This window comes from Zalophus californianus, chromosome 11 (assembly GCF_009762305.2).
Source record: "Zalophus californianus isolate mZalCal1 chromosome 11, mZalCal1.pri.v2, whole genome shotgun sequence".
Lineage (NCBI taxonomy): Eukaryota > Metazoa > Chordata > Mammalia > Carnivora > Otariidae > Zalophus > Zalophus californianus.
Window position 1 is genome coordinate 21,913,254 of NC_045605.1, and position 14,791 is coordinate 21,928,044.

Consider the following 14,791-nt stretch of genomic DNA (forward strand, 5'->3'; position numbering starts at 1 on the left):
CTCTTCCAGTTCACGAATCCCCAAGTGACAACGGGGCCCAGTGCTGCCCCCACCCCTGTGCTGGACACGCCTGTGTCCACACAACAGATCAGTGCGACACCTCCACTGACTGTGGCCCCAGCCCTGCATGAAGGACTTGGGAGCTAGACGCCGTGGGGTCACTGGGGCCCTTGTTGCAGTTTTGTACTTACTCTATACCTGGTTTTTCAATTAAGCTTAATGGCTTTTTTAAAACATGACTTGAAGCTCTAGTTTTCTAGACCTTTTACAGTGTACAGTATTTTACATAACTCAGCTGTATTAAAAGCTTGTTCATTTACTTCCCAGGGCCCTGGCTCTACTTTTAGAGTCCCTTTAAAAAACCTGCAAAGGCACTAAATGAGTCTAGTTTTTCTAACTTAAAAGTTGTGTTCTTTCACACTGAAGTGGGTGATCTCATTCTCTGGGACAACCATTCATTATCAATTCCTGCTTTGTTTCCCTTCTTACCATAAGGCCTAGAACCATAGTTAGTGTGATGTGGGATCTTAGTTTTGAATCCTACATAAAATAACTCCGAGACATAAAAGGGAATTTACTTATGAAATTTATTTTCTTTTATAAATTATGTATTTCTCTGGGCAGACAGCCTTCACCTTATTGCACTAATAGCACATCTGTAATACCAAGCTACAGGACAAGTCTTAACAAGAGGTTTGTATTCTTCAACGTAGCACTTGTCTACCAGGCACTGTAGAGAGGAGGATGAGGAAAAGCCAGGATCCGCTCAGGTGAAGAGTGGGGTGGGGGAGAGGGGCAACCTGTATATCCTCTGACAGTTGGTTCTCTCCCAGGGAGGGGGAACATGCAAAGCTTACATCTGGACTCTGGGAGCAGGGAAGAGCTGGAAGGCTGAGAAGCCTAGTGCAACACTGCAGCTCAGCTCCCTTTATTTTTGAGGGAAGCAGGAACTCCTTTCGTTCATTTGTAACAAATCACCGTGGCCTAGCTGATGCTTTGAGGAAACAGTGGGGATGGGGTCATCATCAGAATTAGCAGCAATTAAGAACAGGCCATACACTGCCACAGTGTCGGGGGTATCCTCCTGGCCCCAGGAACCTGAAAGCTGTGTATCCAAGGGAGAAGCCAGAGCTGGCTCTGGAAGTCTCTCGACTGCTCATTGTGCTCACACATCCCTGTGACCATGTGAATTAGCAAAGCTCCGGTGTGGGATCTTCCAACCGTTGGGTCAAAGCTGTAATGAGACTGAGCGTGTAGGCAGAGTGAAGGGAATGCCTGAGGAGGAGGGGAGGATTGTCAGGGAAGGCGGTGATGGGCAGTAGATTGGCAGTAACATGATTAGGCCCTCCTCGCAGGTGGAGGCTGGGCTGCCAGGGAGTGCGGCAGGGGGAGCTGCAAGCCCCTAGACCTCTCCTCATTCTGCCTCTGTACTACACTGAAGAGAAGTTGCTCACATACTCTAAAGCACATTCTTGATACAGGAAGAGGGGCTTTGGGGGGAAGCAATGATTTGGTTTGGGGCAAGAGCCACGTTAAGCCTTCATGAGGGCAGCCACCACAGCCTTGGCATTGAGACTGCGTAGGTCACAGTAGGTCTGGCCAGTGCCCACAAAGACGATGGGTTTGCTTGTGATGTAGGTCATAGAAATAGCAGCTCCCACCTGAAATGGAGAAAGGGGATACACAGTCACCTCAAGGCCACTTCTTTGTATCTCCTCAGGAACAGGAAGCTCTGGAGGCAACAACATATCCTTAGAGCATCAGCTCGCCCATGAGGGATGCCCCTTGCTCTGTCCTGTACCATCCGTATTTACCTTGTCATCAATGGTATCAAATTTGGTGAGGACAATGCCATCAATGAGCCGAGGTGTTTGAGCCATGGAATGGTCAGCCAAGGCTCTGTTGAACTTGACCTGTAAGGGAGAAACATGGTGTAAGTACAAGAAGTACCCAGCTGGCCAAAGCTGAGGCTGGAAAAAGAACGAGGCCCTAGTCCTCACCAGCTGGTCCACGGCCTCATTGCCCACTAAGGCCTCCCCCACAAACAGCACCAAGTCGGGTGTGTTGACAGTAATGAGCTTAGCCAGGGCGGTCATCAGAGGGGCATTGTCTTGCATGCGGCCAGCTGTGTCCACCAGCACCACATCAAAGCCCTGGTTACGTGCTAGAGAGAAAAAAAGTGGTCAACTCAAAACTTTCTAGACTGTCCTGCTCGCCCCACCTTTCTCTCAAGAAGCGGTAACCTCGCTATATTAAAAGCCTGGGTGTTTACTTTCTTGGGCTCTGGATCTGGTTATAAGGTAGTGTGAGCAAAAACCTACCCTGTGCTTGGCCATCAGGAACATTCAAGAAAATACGGCAACAGGACAAAAGAGAGCAAACAGAGGTTTCCATGGGTGAAATATATTAGTCTTGCCCGCAGTTAGCTTCTCCTCCTGGCAAGTTCTCCGTGCTGACTTGCTATTGAGCAGTAAGTTGGTAGGAGGGGAACCCTGACCCACTTTGAATCACAAGGAAAGCCCAGGAGGAAAGGGGCCCACAGCAGCCCCCCGCCTTCCTGTACGCCATACCAAAGGCAATCGCTTCCATGGCAATGCCCGCAGCATCCTTGCCGTAGCCCTTTTCAAACAACTGCACCATAGTGCGGCCGCCATGGTTCTCCGGGGGATGTAGGGCACTCAGGCGCCGGGTGTGTGTGCGTAGCTGCTCCACAGCCCCGGCACGAAATGTGTCGCAGGCAGCGATGAGGACACTGAAGCCATTCTCTAACAGCCAGAAGGAAATCTGTGCAAAAGCAGCAAACAAATCAGTCCCTTAGAACCAGAGTCCTTGAGACATGGAGAGTGAAGATAAAGGGCGTCAGAGACTGGTGGGGAGCTGTACCGACCTTGGCAAGATTAGTAGACTTCCCCACTCCATTAACACCACAGAAGGTGACCACGTAAGGGCGCTGATGACGCTGGGCATCCATAATATCCCGGAGCATGTCTACACGACGCTGTGGCTGCAGAATCTGCACCAGGGACTCTTGGAGGGCTTGCTTTACTGTGGAAGTCACCGCTAAAAGGGGGTGGTGGATCTGTGAAACCCAAGGAATGCACGCCCAGGAACACCCAACGCCTAAGGGAACTGGGATCTGGAGGATCCAAGGATCTTGTCCCAGGAATCCACACGTGACAGGGTTCCAAGCACTTTACAAGTGTTAACTCATTTAGTTCTGAGAACTCTTAAGTTACGCAACAGACGTTTAGAGGTGAAGGAGTTTGCCAAAAGCCACACACCTAGTAGGAATGGAGATCAATGTGCTTAACTTCCTGGTGCACATCATGCCTTGAGCACTTTCTGGTTTAGGGACATACTTACTGCTGAATGTCCCCATCACCTTCCCTTCCAGCTTGTTGGCCACAGATTCACAAAGCTGGACTGCAATGTCTGCTGCCACATTCTTAGCTGGAGAGACAGGGAGAGGTGTGTGAGTGCCATGTCAACAGTAAACAACCCTATGGTACAGATGAGAACTCAAGGTGGTTCTCTCCACCACCCCTATCCCATAAACGTGAGTGCCCCTATTCCTCAGAACTTACCAATGAGATGATCACGCATCTTATCTAGCACAGACTCCATGTCTTCACGACTCAAGCTCTTGGACCCCACAAGGCCCTTCAGCATCCCAAACATGCCACCCAGAGTTCCCTTGGTAGCACTGCAGGCACAGGAGATCATAGATACATATAAAGCCAGTGGGCAGGAGTCAAAGTCTCATCTGTTCTGGAGCCACCCATACCACCCAACACCTGAAATTCCCCTACCTAGGTTTGGTGTTTTGAGCAGCCACTTCATCATCTGAGCTGCTGCAGTCCAGATCCTGAAGCTGCCCTCCAGGCCCAGTCCCTCGAATCTGGAGGGTACAGGGAAAGAAACAAGATGGGATCAGAACGCTGAGGGCTGAGGGTAAAGCAGCCCAGGATTTACCCTGTCCTCATTCCTCCATCTCTGATTTGGAAAACTCCAAACGTGACCCACCCCTTCATTTATAGAAACCAAAGGTACTGCCCTCCTATCTCTACCTCCTCTCCAATGTCTTAATGGTAACTCACTGGCCCGTTGCCTCTTACCAAGCTGATGTCCTCAGGTGGAGCAACCTCAGGGGCTCCATTGGTGGTGGGAGTGCTATAATCCAAGACTTCCTTGTTAGCACAGCCACCCAGTGCCCACACACGGGGTGCTTTTTTGCCCTTCTCCTTTGGAGTATCTGATTTCATGGACTTGCTGCAAAGGGTTACAGCACAAACGGTTGCAGTGAAGTAGGAGAGGAAACATCCACCCAAGAGCCAGAGACGAGCTCCCTTGCCCCCGACATAGCTAGATAACGGTATTTATGGTGAAAGTTAGAATGCCCTCACCTGGACTTCTCCAGACCTCTCCCATGCTTCTGAATGAACTCCTCTCTCTTCCTGCGTATTAGCTCCTCTTTGGAAAGTTCTACCCCATTCTCAGGCCCCACTGGGAGACCTGACTTTTCAGCAGGAACTGCTTTGCTGGTAGCCAAAAGGCCATCAGAACCTGTTAAAAGAAAAGTCACTGGAGAAAAACGACCAAATTCCAACAATGGGAAATAGTCTTCCAAACCCAAATTATTAAGAGGAAACTAGGAGCAAACATCTTGGGGATGACAAGGCCTGGGGATGATAGGGTGATGGGCACTGAGCAAGGGAGACAAGCAATGACAAAGGGAAAGACGGAACAACTTCAGTCCTTACTGCCATGTTAACTTTTCATGCCCCTGTATGTCCAAGGAGCTCAAACTCACTCTCCTTCTTGGCCCCCTTTTTTTTGCTGTTCTTTGCTTTTTCCTTGGGCTTTTCACCCCGTGTCTCAATCATGGACCTCACAGGTTTCTTGGCCTTTTCTGAATCTTCAAATTTCTTCATGGTAGTGGGAGCACGGACCTTACTGCTCTCCTCTGCTTCACTAGAGAGAAGGGAATGATCAAAGTCCAGAAAAAGGGCCCTCATACCAAGAGGTCAATTAGAACTGGGCAGCAAATTCAGGAGTGTGTTTCAATACAATTTACTACCCTTGAACCACCCTCAGGAAAGAAGGGAGCTCATCAGGTCATGGAAATCGATTTTGCAGAGGGGTGGCCTCTCACCGAAGGAGCCGCAGGAAGTCATTTTGGAAATCAAAAGTGCCATTCAATAGACTTAAAGCACTTTGCTGTTGGATCTCTGTGCGGTACTTGTCCCGAAACAGCCGGTGCACATCATCTATCAATTTGTCTACATACGTCAGTGTTAGGATCTTTTGAAAACCAACCTGTTCAGGGAGAGAAACAGAACCAACAGATCTGCTTACGAGCCAACTCAACTCAGGCCTCCTGAGACTGGCTCAGCGGCCTGGCAGGTTTCCCTGACCTGAGGGGCAGCCAAGCTCTCTGGGCTCAGGAGCGTCTTCCCTTTCCCCCTCCACCCTCTCTCTGTCTTCTGTTACTTCATCATATACGTTGGGTGCAATTAGTTAGGGTTTTCTTAATCAGGATTATGTTGAAAGTGTAAATGTCCCTCTTAAATACCCCCACTTACCACAAACACCAGCTCAAACTGGTTGTCCAGTTTATACTTGAGTGTGAGTGCCTCATGGGTGAAAGAGTTGTTACCTCCCCTTTCCTGGAAAAAAAAAAGTATGTCTCAACTTCAGACTACCCAGAAAACCCAGACTTGGGCCCTTCAAGGATTACCTTTGGGAAAAAACCAGACAGTTCCCTTAAAGTCAGACTTGTCCCGAGGACAAGAGGATGCTTGGACCTTGCTCTCTAGCATCCCATCAGGGAGACGAGCAGGTACCAAGTTGGGGGAAGGGGAGAAGAGGTTAGAGGGAAGGCAAGACACGTGGAAGCCAGAAGGGACCTAATGATACAATCAGATTTACTAGCAGCTGTACACTATTTTTAGAGGCGTTTTTCCATTTTCACACCCAGCCTTCGAAACAACAGAAAAATCAAGCTGCTTGGCGGGGGGGGGGGGGGGGGCGGAGGCGGGGGTAAATGGAGGGAACTATGGGAAATCTCAAGAAGCGCAGGAATTCGGCTAGAGTCCCAGAAACGGAGGGGGAGGGGGGCGTCGCAAAGTTGCGGGATGGTCGGATGGGGGCGGGAGAGAGAAGCGGAGTCCTGGCAACGAGTGAGTGGCCGGTTTGGGATAGGCGGAGAGGGTGGGAGGGAGGTGTGGGATCAGCTGAAGAAGCTATGGACCGGATCAGGGGGCCGAGCCCAGAGTTCTGATCCCGCGGGGAGCGATACCTGCAGCAGCACAGAACGAATCAACGCATTAACGGGCCCGGTGCATGAGTCGCTCACGCCCTGGAAGCACCAGAGCACAAGCCCGCCCTTGGAGAAAATGGTGAAGAAGTCGAGCATGGCGGCAGCGGGAGAGGAGCCGGGGCCGGCGCCGGGAACTCAGGCCGCGATCGCCGCCGCTTCCTGCTGCGCCAAGCGCGGGACACGTCACACCAGCGGCCCCGGAAACCGGCTCAGCCGCACTTCCGCTCAGAGCTGTCGTGTTCTTTCTCCGCGTCCGCCCGAGGGCGCGCAGCGCTGACGTAGACGCCAGGCTCGCCAATGGCGGGGGGGGGGCGGGCCTGGGCGGGGCTCTCGGGGACGGCAGCCTGTAGGGCTTAAGGGCGGGGCCTGAAAGGACCACTGGCCAATGGGCGCACTCGTCTGAACGGCCTGCGGCGCGGAACCGTGACGGCGGGGTGGGCATGGCGTAGGGAGGAGGCAGAGTGCGAGTCTCAAAGGGGCTGCTGGTAGAGTGACCATGCTGCGAAGGGCGTTGCAGCCAGGCTTGAGCCGGGGCGTCTTGGGCCGGGGGCTAGGCACACACAGAGGACGCTCCACTCTGGGTAAAGTTGAGGGCAGCGGAGGGTATCGTGGTTCTTGGGTGGCCCCAGTCTCCAGCTATGTGACCTTCAGAACTCGGGACCCGACCCACGATGGAAAGACAGTGGGTCGGCTGGGAGAAGGGGGTAAGCTTGCCTGCCGGATCTTGTAAAGCCTGAGCAGATGAATGGATCAAAACAGAGAGAACCCCTGTGTAGATTCCCTGTGGTGGGATGAAATAAAGCACCATCAAGGTGTGGAAGGGGCTGGAGTGGGGGAGTAGGGAGAGAACAGGGTACACAGGAGCCAGACTGTGCAGTGTCTCATAGGCCGTGTTGAAGATTTTGGGCTTTTATTCGTGGAGTAACGGAAAGCCACTGGAAGGTTTTAAGCAAGACAGTGTGTGACTAAATTAGTGCTTAGAAAATATTCTAGCTATGATGCAGAGGAGTTGGGCGGGCAAGAGGGGAATTAGTGGGAACAATTAGGAGGCTTTTGCATTAGTCTAGGTGAGAGCTTATGGTGGTTTGGTCTAGGGTGGTGGTAACAGAGATGGGAAAAAACGGGGGGCGGGACAGATTGGGGAGCTATTTAGTAGACAAAGCCATCGGGACTTAACAATAGCTACATGAATGTAGCTTTGCTGGTGGTGATGGATGGTCAGGATAAGATGCCACTCAAAAGAGTATCATGCTTCAGAGGGCACTGCACCTTGTGCCAGGACCTACTGGTCCAGGAGCCTGGAACATCCAAGAGGAGAGGACAATGCAGTTGAATATATGAGCCTGGGGCTCAGAGGAAAGAGCAGTCTGCACAGGAGATAAACATGTGTAAGTCACCTGGCCTAGGGAGAGAGTACAGAGTGTTCATTTTAAGAAGTTGAATCCTGCATTGCTGGGCACGATGCATGAGAAGGCAGAGAGCTGAATGGCATACAGACCGTATAGTGAAGCTGTGGAATACTGCTGGGTGTGCGCTGACCTTATGAGAAGGGAGGGCCATGGAGACAGCCACCTCAGTGTCGTCTTAGCCCACCTTTTCCTGTGCCAGTCCTCTAACCCCTTACCACTTGGAAAGAGAATGTCTGGCCTTCTGACCGTAATTGCGTCCCACAGACCAGAATGGAAAGGTGTCCGAGATTAAGAAGAAGATCCAGTCAGTCCTTCCTCGAGGGGCCTGGAATCCACTGCGTGACACCAGCTACCTGCCCCCTGAACACTCGGATGTGGTGATTGTGGGGGGTGGGGTGATTGGCCTGTCCGTGGCCTATTGGCTGAAGAGGTTGGAGAAGCCACAAGGTGCCATTCGGGTGCTGGTGGTGGAACGGGACCACACGGTGAGGTCTGGGGGAGGGTGGCGGCATGAGTGGGGCACGGACTCATATTTTATTAAGGGGCAAGGGGAGCAGAGGGGAGGAAAGACTTCAGTCTTTGGAGGTCCAAAGTCCAAAGGGACTGTACTCTGGCTCTTGTTGAGAAATAGTCGCAGGTGCTTCCTCCCTCAAATTAGAGGCTTTGGCAGTAAGGTTTTTGCTTTTATTTATTTATTTATTTATTTTTAAAGATTTTATTTATTTATTTGAGAGAGTGAGAATGAGAGAGAGAGAGAGAGCACACATGAGGGGGGGAGGGTCAGAGGGAGAAGCAGACTCTCCGCTGAGCGGGGAGCCCGACGCGGGACTCGATCCCGGGACTCCAGGATCATGACCTGAGCCGAAGGCAGTTGCTTAAGCAACTGAGCCACCCAGGAGCCCAAGGTTTTTGCTTTTAAAAGCAAATTTCACAGTGTTGGATCTTCTGGGCGCCCAGAAGGTCCAGCAAAGAGAACCTGTATTCCTGCTGTAAGGAACACAAGCAGCTATCTCATCCCTTCGAGATTCTGTTACTTCTGAGGTTTTGCACAGTTGTTCTATTTTATTTTCTAAGATTTTATTCATTTATTTGAGAGAGAGAGAGCACGCACAAGTGGAGAGGGAGGGGCAGAGGGAGAGGGAGAAACAGACTCCCCGATGCGGGGCTCGATCCCAGGACCCTGGATCAGACCTGAGGCAGACGCTTAACTGACTGAGCCACCCAGGCGTCCCTAGTTGTTCCTATTTTAACCAGTGCCAGTTAACCAGGAATCTTGCTAGTTCTGTTTTCCGGTTGGGTAGATGAAATGCTAGTTTCCTGCCCTTGGACTTCCAGACCATTCCCATTCTGTGCCACAGTGCCCAGCCCTTTTAGATGACTGATTCTCTCTGCTCTGCACATCTGCTAAGAAGGATTTTAGGGGCGCCTGGTGGCTCAGTCGGTTAAACATCTGCCTTCGGCTCAGGTCATGATCCCGGAGTCCTGGGATCGAGCCCCGCATCGGGCTCCCTGCTCTGCGGGAGGCCTGCTTCTCCCTCTCCCTCTGCCCTCCCCACAACCGCCACCGCCTCGTGCTCACTCTCACGTGCTCCTTGTCTCTCTCTTTTTCTCTCTCTCTCAAATAACTAAATAAAAAATTTAAAAAAAAGAAAAAAGGATTTTAATTATAGTTGCTCTCTTTGGGTGCTGGTTGACTTGCATATGGGTTTATCTACCTCGACTCCTCTTAGATTACAAGCTTGCAAGTAGGACTCCTCTCTTTGTGGGTGCTTCTGTTAGAGGATTCTGCTCACGTGTGACGGGCTACTGGCCGCCCTCAGCTACTTTGGTCTTTCCACAGTATTCCCAGGCCTCCACCGCACTGTCTGTGGGCGGGATTCGGCAGCAGTTCTCGGTGCCTGAGAACATCCAGCTCTCCCTCTTTTCAGTTGAGTTTCTGCGGAACATCAATGTACGTGCAAAGGGGCTTGGGAGTTGGGGTTGTGACCTCTCCTTTAACCCAGAGAGAGGAGCCGCCCAGCCGGCCAGGGGAAGCAGGGAGCAGAAGCAGTTCAGGCAAGTAGGAGTTGGAACCTCTAGTTCTGTCCCCGGTGGTGGTACCCAGAGGAGAAGGGCTTCCCCAAGTCTCGGGAGCTATTGGTGAGGAAGCCAGGAGAGCTTTCCCTTCCTTCTTTAAATCAACTTCTTCTAAAGAGTTGTCTTTTTTTTTTGCATATAGGAGTACCTGGCTGTAGTCGATGATCCTCCCCTGGACATCCAGTTCAATCCGTCGGGTTATCTCTTGCTGGCTTCGGAAAAGGGGGCTGCAGTCATGGAGAGCAACGTGAAGGTGCAGAGGTGGGTGCCCGGCACGACCACCCGGCAGACTCCAACACCGAGTTAGGAACTGGGGCGGGCGAGTTGATAAGACAGGTCTCGACTGTGCGGAAGCTCAGTCTATCAGGTAACACAGACAAGACCTCTGGGACCCTGTGCTGTCACACGGACGTGGACCACGCGCTGCTGCGGTGGTTCCTGAATTTGCCAGATCCTAAGAACCACCTGGAAAATCCCACACCTGATGAGCCAGAACCTCTAGGGAAGAGCCCAGGAATCTGCACACTTCTCCTGTAAGGGCCAGATACCCAACGTTTTAGGCTTTTGGGGTCATATGGTCTCTGTGGCAGTCACTCAGCTCTGCAGTTGAAACAAAAGCAGCCATAGACAAAACATGGACAAAAATCTGAATGAATGAGTGTGACTCACATACAAAGATGCAGGCAGCAGACCGGTTTGGGCGGCCCCTCTCCTGAGTGAGTCTCATGGTTGGACGAGAGTGCATGTGTTTAACAAATAGACTTGCAAGGGATATCAGGTAATGTCCCAGATGTAGCACTTACTCAGGTAGCCACCCAAACATCCCCATTTTACATGTGGGTAAACTGAGGCACGAGGCGCTAGTCAGTGGTGGTGCTGGGATTCAAACCAGGCAGTCTGCCTTGCCATTGTGTTCTTTTAGGATCTGTGTTGCTGTGTTTGGGGGACAGTGTCCCATAGGAGATTGTTGTGCTGGTGGACAGGGCTGTACTAGAAAGTGGACAGGAAGGCCATTCTAGGCAGAAGAGAACGGAACAAGGGGAGGGAACCAAGTGACCTGCTCTGTTGTGAAAGGACAGGGAATAGTTAGGGGATGACAGGGAGTTTAGTGTGGCCAAGGAGATACCAGAGTGTAGGAAAGGAAAGAGGGGTCAGGTGCTGAAGAGCCATGACTAGGAGGCTTGGTCTTGACCCCCTCAGCAAGGAGGAAAACTTGCAAGGAGGAGTTTGGGGCAGAGATGTGACATAAATGAGGCAGGATCCCCACTTGTGGAGTTGGGGTCCCTACTTCTCCCTCTCTGCACCCCCCCGCCCGACACACCTGCACACAGTTGCGTGTTTCTCTCAGGCAGGAAGGAGCCAAAGTCTGCCTGATGTCTCCTGAGCAGCTTCGGAACAAATTTCCCTGGATAAACACAGAGGGTGTGGCGTTGGCATCTTACGGTGAGGCCTGCTTGCAGAGGGGTTCAGGGGTCAAGGGGTGCCTCAGGTTGGGAGTCTCAGCACCTTCTAGCTACGTCAAGAAGCAGTGCTTCCTCCTGGCCAGCAGAGCCTCCCTCCAGGCCATGCTCGCTCTCTGTCCTTCCACAGGATTTGCCTCTGGTGCACTTGGGCACCATGACCTTCCCTGGCTTATGAGCCCTAAAAAGGAGTCAGGGGCATGGGAAATCCAGTAGGAGAGGAGGGTCCTAATCCCGCCTCACGAGCCCTCTTGCTCATCACAGGGATGGAGCACGAAGGTTGGTTTGACCCCTGGTGTCTGCTCCAGGGGCTTCGGCGGAAGGTCCAGTCCATGGGGGTCCTCTTCTGCCATGGAGAGGTGACACGTGAGTCTGAGGTCCCATGCTTCCTCCCTCCGCCAGCCAGGGCACGGGCGTGGGTGGGGTCTTACCTTCACGCACGGGCTAAGCAAGAGTTGGTGGGAAAGGGGTTTCTCCCTGAGGGCTGGTCCTGGCCATTCTGACTCCAGCTCCTAACTCGGCTTCTCTGCACGATTTACGATGTACTTGAAGGTCTCGGCATGCTCCCGACTTGTGTGCGGCCGAGTTCGTCCTGGTTATCCTGTCTCTGTGCGAAAACGCCCGCCTTCCAGCTCGCTCTCCTCGTGAAACCCATGGAATCCCAGTCTTGCCGTCTTCAGGCCTCAGGAGTTCTTTTTTTGTTTTTTTTTTCTTCCCACGCAGGTTTTGTCTCTTCGTCTAGCCACACGGAGACCACAAGTGGGGAAGAGGTGACTTTGAGAAGGATCCATGAAGTCCATGTAAGTTCCCAGTCTGTGCGTCTTCCTTGCCAAAGCAGAGGTATAAGACAGGTAACAGCTGTCATCTTCATCTTTTTCTGCCCACTTCCGGTCTGGGCAAACTAAGGCTCAGGAAGAAATGTACCTCTCACGGTGCCCGGTGTGTGGGCCAGGCCCTCCCTCCCCTCCCCCTTTGGTGCCTGCAGGTGAAGATGGACCGCAGCCTGGAGTACCAGCCTGTGGAATGTGCCCTCGTGATCAATGCGGCAGGGGCCTGGTCTGGCCAGATCGCAGAGCTGGCTGGTGTCGGGAAGGGGCCCCCTGGCACCCTGCAGGGCACCCAGCTCCCTGTGGAGCTGAGGAAAAGGTAACTCCCCTCGGGGCGGCTGAGGAGGTTGGGGAAGGGGACAGAAGCAGTGTGTAAGAGTTTGTTAAATGTGGTCTGGGGGGGGCAGGGGGCGTGCTCTTCCCACCATTTTCTAACCTGGTCGTGGCAGGTATGTGTACTTGTGGCACTGCCCCCAGGGACCGGGCCTGGAGACCCCATTCGTCATAGATGCCAGTGGAGCCTATTTCCGCCGAGAAGGACTAGGCAACAACTATCTGGGTGGCTGTAGCCCCACTGAGGTAAGCTAAGCAGGGTTGGGGTGCTGGGCAGGAGCCGTAGGCCAACTGTCATTAAAGAGTCAGGCTTTGGGGCGCCTGGGGGGCTCAGTCAAGCCTTTGCCTTCAGTTCAGGTCAGGATCCCAGGGTCGTGAGCTCGAGCCCCGCGTCGGGCTTCCTGCTCGGGGAGGAGTCTGCTTCTCCCTCTCCCCCCCTGCTTGTTCTCTCTGTCTCTCGCTCACTTTCTCTTTCTCTCAAACAAATAATAAATAAAATCTTAAAAAAAAAAAAGAAAAAGAGTCAAGCTCTTTGGAGGGCCCAGCGCTGTTACTGATGTTCCAGCCCCTCTCGGTTTGAATTGGGTTCTCCCCCCCCGCCCCCCACCTACTGAGGGGATTGAGTAAAGGGTCGGTGAGGTCTGGGTCGGCCCTTGTGTCCCAGGGAGCCTAAGTCCTGTCCCCACCTCTCACTGCAGGAGGAGGAACCGGACCCAGGGAACCTGGAAGTGGACCATGATTTCTTCCAGGACAAGGTGTGGCCCCCTTTGGCCCAGAGGGTACCGGCTTTTGAGACTCTGAAGGTAACTAGGAGGCACATGAGCCTGCAGCACCTTGGTCCCCTTGGAAATCCTGTCCACTGCCACACGCCCTCCATCTCACAACTGCAAAGGACTCGTGGTCTAGGGACCCATCCCATCAACCCCTCAGCAGCTGCGAGAGCAGCGTCTGACCCCTGAGCAGGAGTGAGGGTGGCACATGTCAGCACTTTCCTGGGAACCCCAGCGTCCTGTCCACCTGCAGGTTCGGAGTGCTTGGGCTGGCTATTACGACTACAACACCTTCGACCAGAACGGTGTGGTGGGTCCCCACCCGCTCGTCGTCAACATGTACTTTGCCACAGGCTTCAGTGGCCATGGGCTCCAGCAGGCCCCCGCCGTGGGGCGAGCTGTGGCAGAGATGGTGCTGGATGGCCACTTCCGGACTATCAACCTGAGCCCCTTCCTCTTCAACCGCTTTTACTTGGGAGAAAAGGTCCAGGAGCACAACATCATCTGAGCCTGTAAGCTCTTCACTGGGCCCCGCTGCCCCATCCGTCACCCTTGGCTCACATTCACATCCTCCTCACTGTGGCTTCCTCCCCAGCACCAAGCCAGGCTCTCCTCCATCCTCCTCTCCCCCCCGGGGCTGGGCGGGCCCGCAGGCCGACTCTAGGCTTTGAGAGGCACTGTGCCTGAGGCCCAGGCCAACAGAGAATGATGGGGTGAGACCCCAGGACTGATCTCTGGCCCGGGCCAAGGCCGCCCACCAAGGTAGTGCAGCTGGGCAGAATACCTGAGCACGTGCCCCAAGACTGGCTTCTTCTGGCACTGACCCAGAAAGATTGCCTCTGCCTCTCTTTGGCAGGCTCCAGCGGAGCCCAGGCAGGGGGCATTGCAGGGCAGTCTGGCCCAGATTTAGTGATTGTTTACCTTTTTCATCAGTCAATAAATGTGATTACTCTTTCCATCCGGGCCTCTGTCCCTTCTACTTTCACCTCCTAAAGCACCCACTAGCCTTTCACACCAGACTGGGAGGAGCATGGCCTTCTCTTCCCAGGAACATTCTAAAGTCCTCCTTATAGGCATCTTGTTTGCAAGCGAATGCCTCCTCTTCCTGAGTCCCTGCAGGGGTTTGGTTGTAGAATGTAGGGAAGGCTTCGTTCGTTTATTCACTCTTTATTCAGCTCCAGCTCTTGGCCAGGCCCAGGGCTGCATGTCAGGGATATGCAGCAGACAAGGCATACGGTATGTCGTCACGGGAGTGTTCTTATCTCTGCCCTGCCCTTCAGCCCAGATCAGATGTAGTGCCATCCCCATAGTGCCGGGAATAAGCACAGGTCCCGGACACCTCGTCTCACCTGGGTGTTTCGCCATGAAGCTTCTCAGGGAAGTTGACCTCTGAGCTGAACCTACAGGACGAGCAGTTTAACGAAGTGAATGCACAGAGGGGAAGCGGGGAGGAGAACGAGGTCGGGGGTGATTGCAGGCTTCAGGAAAACCATATGCAAATGCCCAGGACCAAGAGTTAGTAAGATTCAAGGGACAGTGAGAGATTTGTCCAGGCAAGATCACGGAGGGAAGGAAGAGAGGCAGTAAGATTCGGGGC

At 53.0% G+C, this 14,791-nt stretch overlaps 2 protein-coding genes across 8 annotated transcripts; one reads left to right on the plus strand and one right to left on the minus strand.

The window, feature by feature from the left end:
* Positions 1-563: 563 nt before the first annotated feature.
* Positions 564-6,538, minus strand: SRPRA (SRP receptor subunit alpha). Its single transcript, XM_027580119.2, has 14 exons — positions 6,299-6,538; positions 5,583-5,666; positions 5,153-5,316; positions 4,811-4,971; positions 4,404-4,563; positions 4,116-4,269; positions 3,810-3,898; positions 3,585-3,703; positions 3,364-3,450; positions 2,888-3,060; positions 2,571-2,784; positions 2,001-2,164; positions 1,815-1,913; positions 564-1,661 (listed from the first exon to the last, which is right to left on the minus strand). The coding sequence occupies exons 1-14, from the start codon at positions 6,413-6,415 to the stop codon at positions 1,533-1,535; spliced, it is 1,914 nt and encodes a 637-aa protein (XP_027435920.1). The 5' UTR covers positions 6,416-6,538; the 3' UTR covers positions 564-1,532.
* A 137-nt stretch (positions 6,539-6,675) lies between these two features.
* FOXRED1 (FAD dependent oxidoreductase domain containing 1) lies at positions 6,676-14,152 on the plus strand. 7 transcript variants are annotated; one of them, XM_027580121.2, is made up of 11 exons: positions 6,677-7,023; positions 7,993-8,213; positions 9,569-9,655; positions 9,947-10,065; positions 11,153-11,247; positions 11,529-11,630; positions 11,988-12,064; positions 12,171-12,410; positions 12,569-12,670; positions 13,123-13,227; positions 13,448-14,152. In XM_027580121.2, exons 1-11 carry the CDS (start codon positions 6,816-6,818, stop codon positions 13,700-13,702), a joined length of 1,611 nt encoding a protein of 536 aa, XP_027435922.1. In that variant the 5' UTR covers positions 6,677-6,815; the 3' UTR covers positions 13,703-14,152. The 7 variants fall into 7 exon arrangements, 6 of the variants coding, with proteins under 6 accessions (XP_027435925.1, XP_027435922.1, XP_027435921.1 ...); XM_027580120.2 differs by having other exon boundaries at positions 6,696-7,023; positions 9,569-9,679; XR_003517507.2 differs by having other exon boundaries at positions 6,709-7,023; positions 9,569-9,679; positions 12,541-12,670.
* The last annotated feature ends 639 nt before the right edge of the window (positions 14,153-14,791 follow it).

Coding starts and splice junctions, on each gene's coding strand:
- FOXRED1 (XM_027580120.2), top strand. CDS start 6,816: ATGCTGCGAAGGGCGTTGCAGCCAGGCTTGAGCCGGGGCGTCTTGGGC. Junction 7,024..7,992: donor GGGTCGGCTGGGAGAAGGGG/GTAAGCTTGCCT, acceptor TGCGTCCCACAG/ACCAGAATGGAAAGGTGTCC. Junction 12,671..13,122: donor GTGGCTGTAGCCCCACTGAG/GTAAGCTAAGCA, acceptor CTCTCACTGCAG/GAGGAGGAACCGGACCCAGG.
- SRPRA (XM_027580119.2), bottom strand. CDS start 6,415: ATGCTCGACTTCTTCACCATTTTCTCCAAGGGCGGGCTTGTGCTCTGG. Junction 2,785..2,887: donor AGTCTACTAATCTTGCCAAG/GTCGGTACAGCT, acceptor GCTTTTGCACAG/ATTTCCTTCTGGCTGTTAGA. Junction 1,662..1,814: donor TTGATACCATTGATGACAAG/GTAAATACGGAT, acceptor TCTCCATTTCAG/GTGGGAGCTGCTATTTCTAT.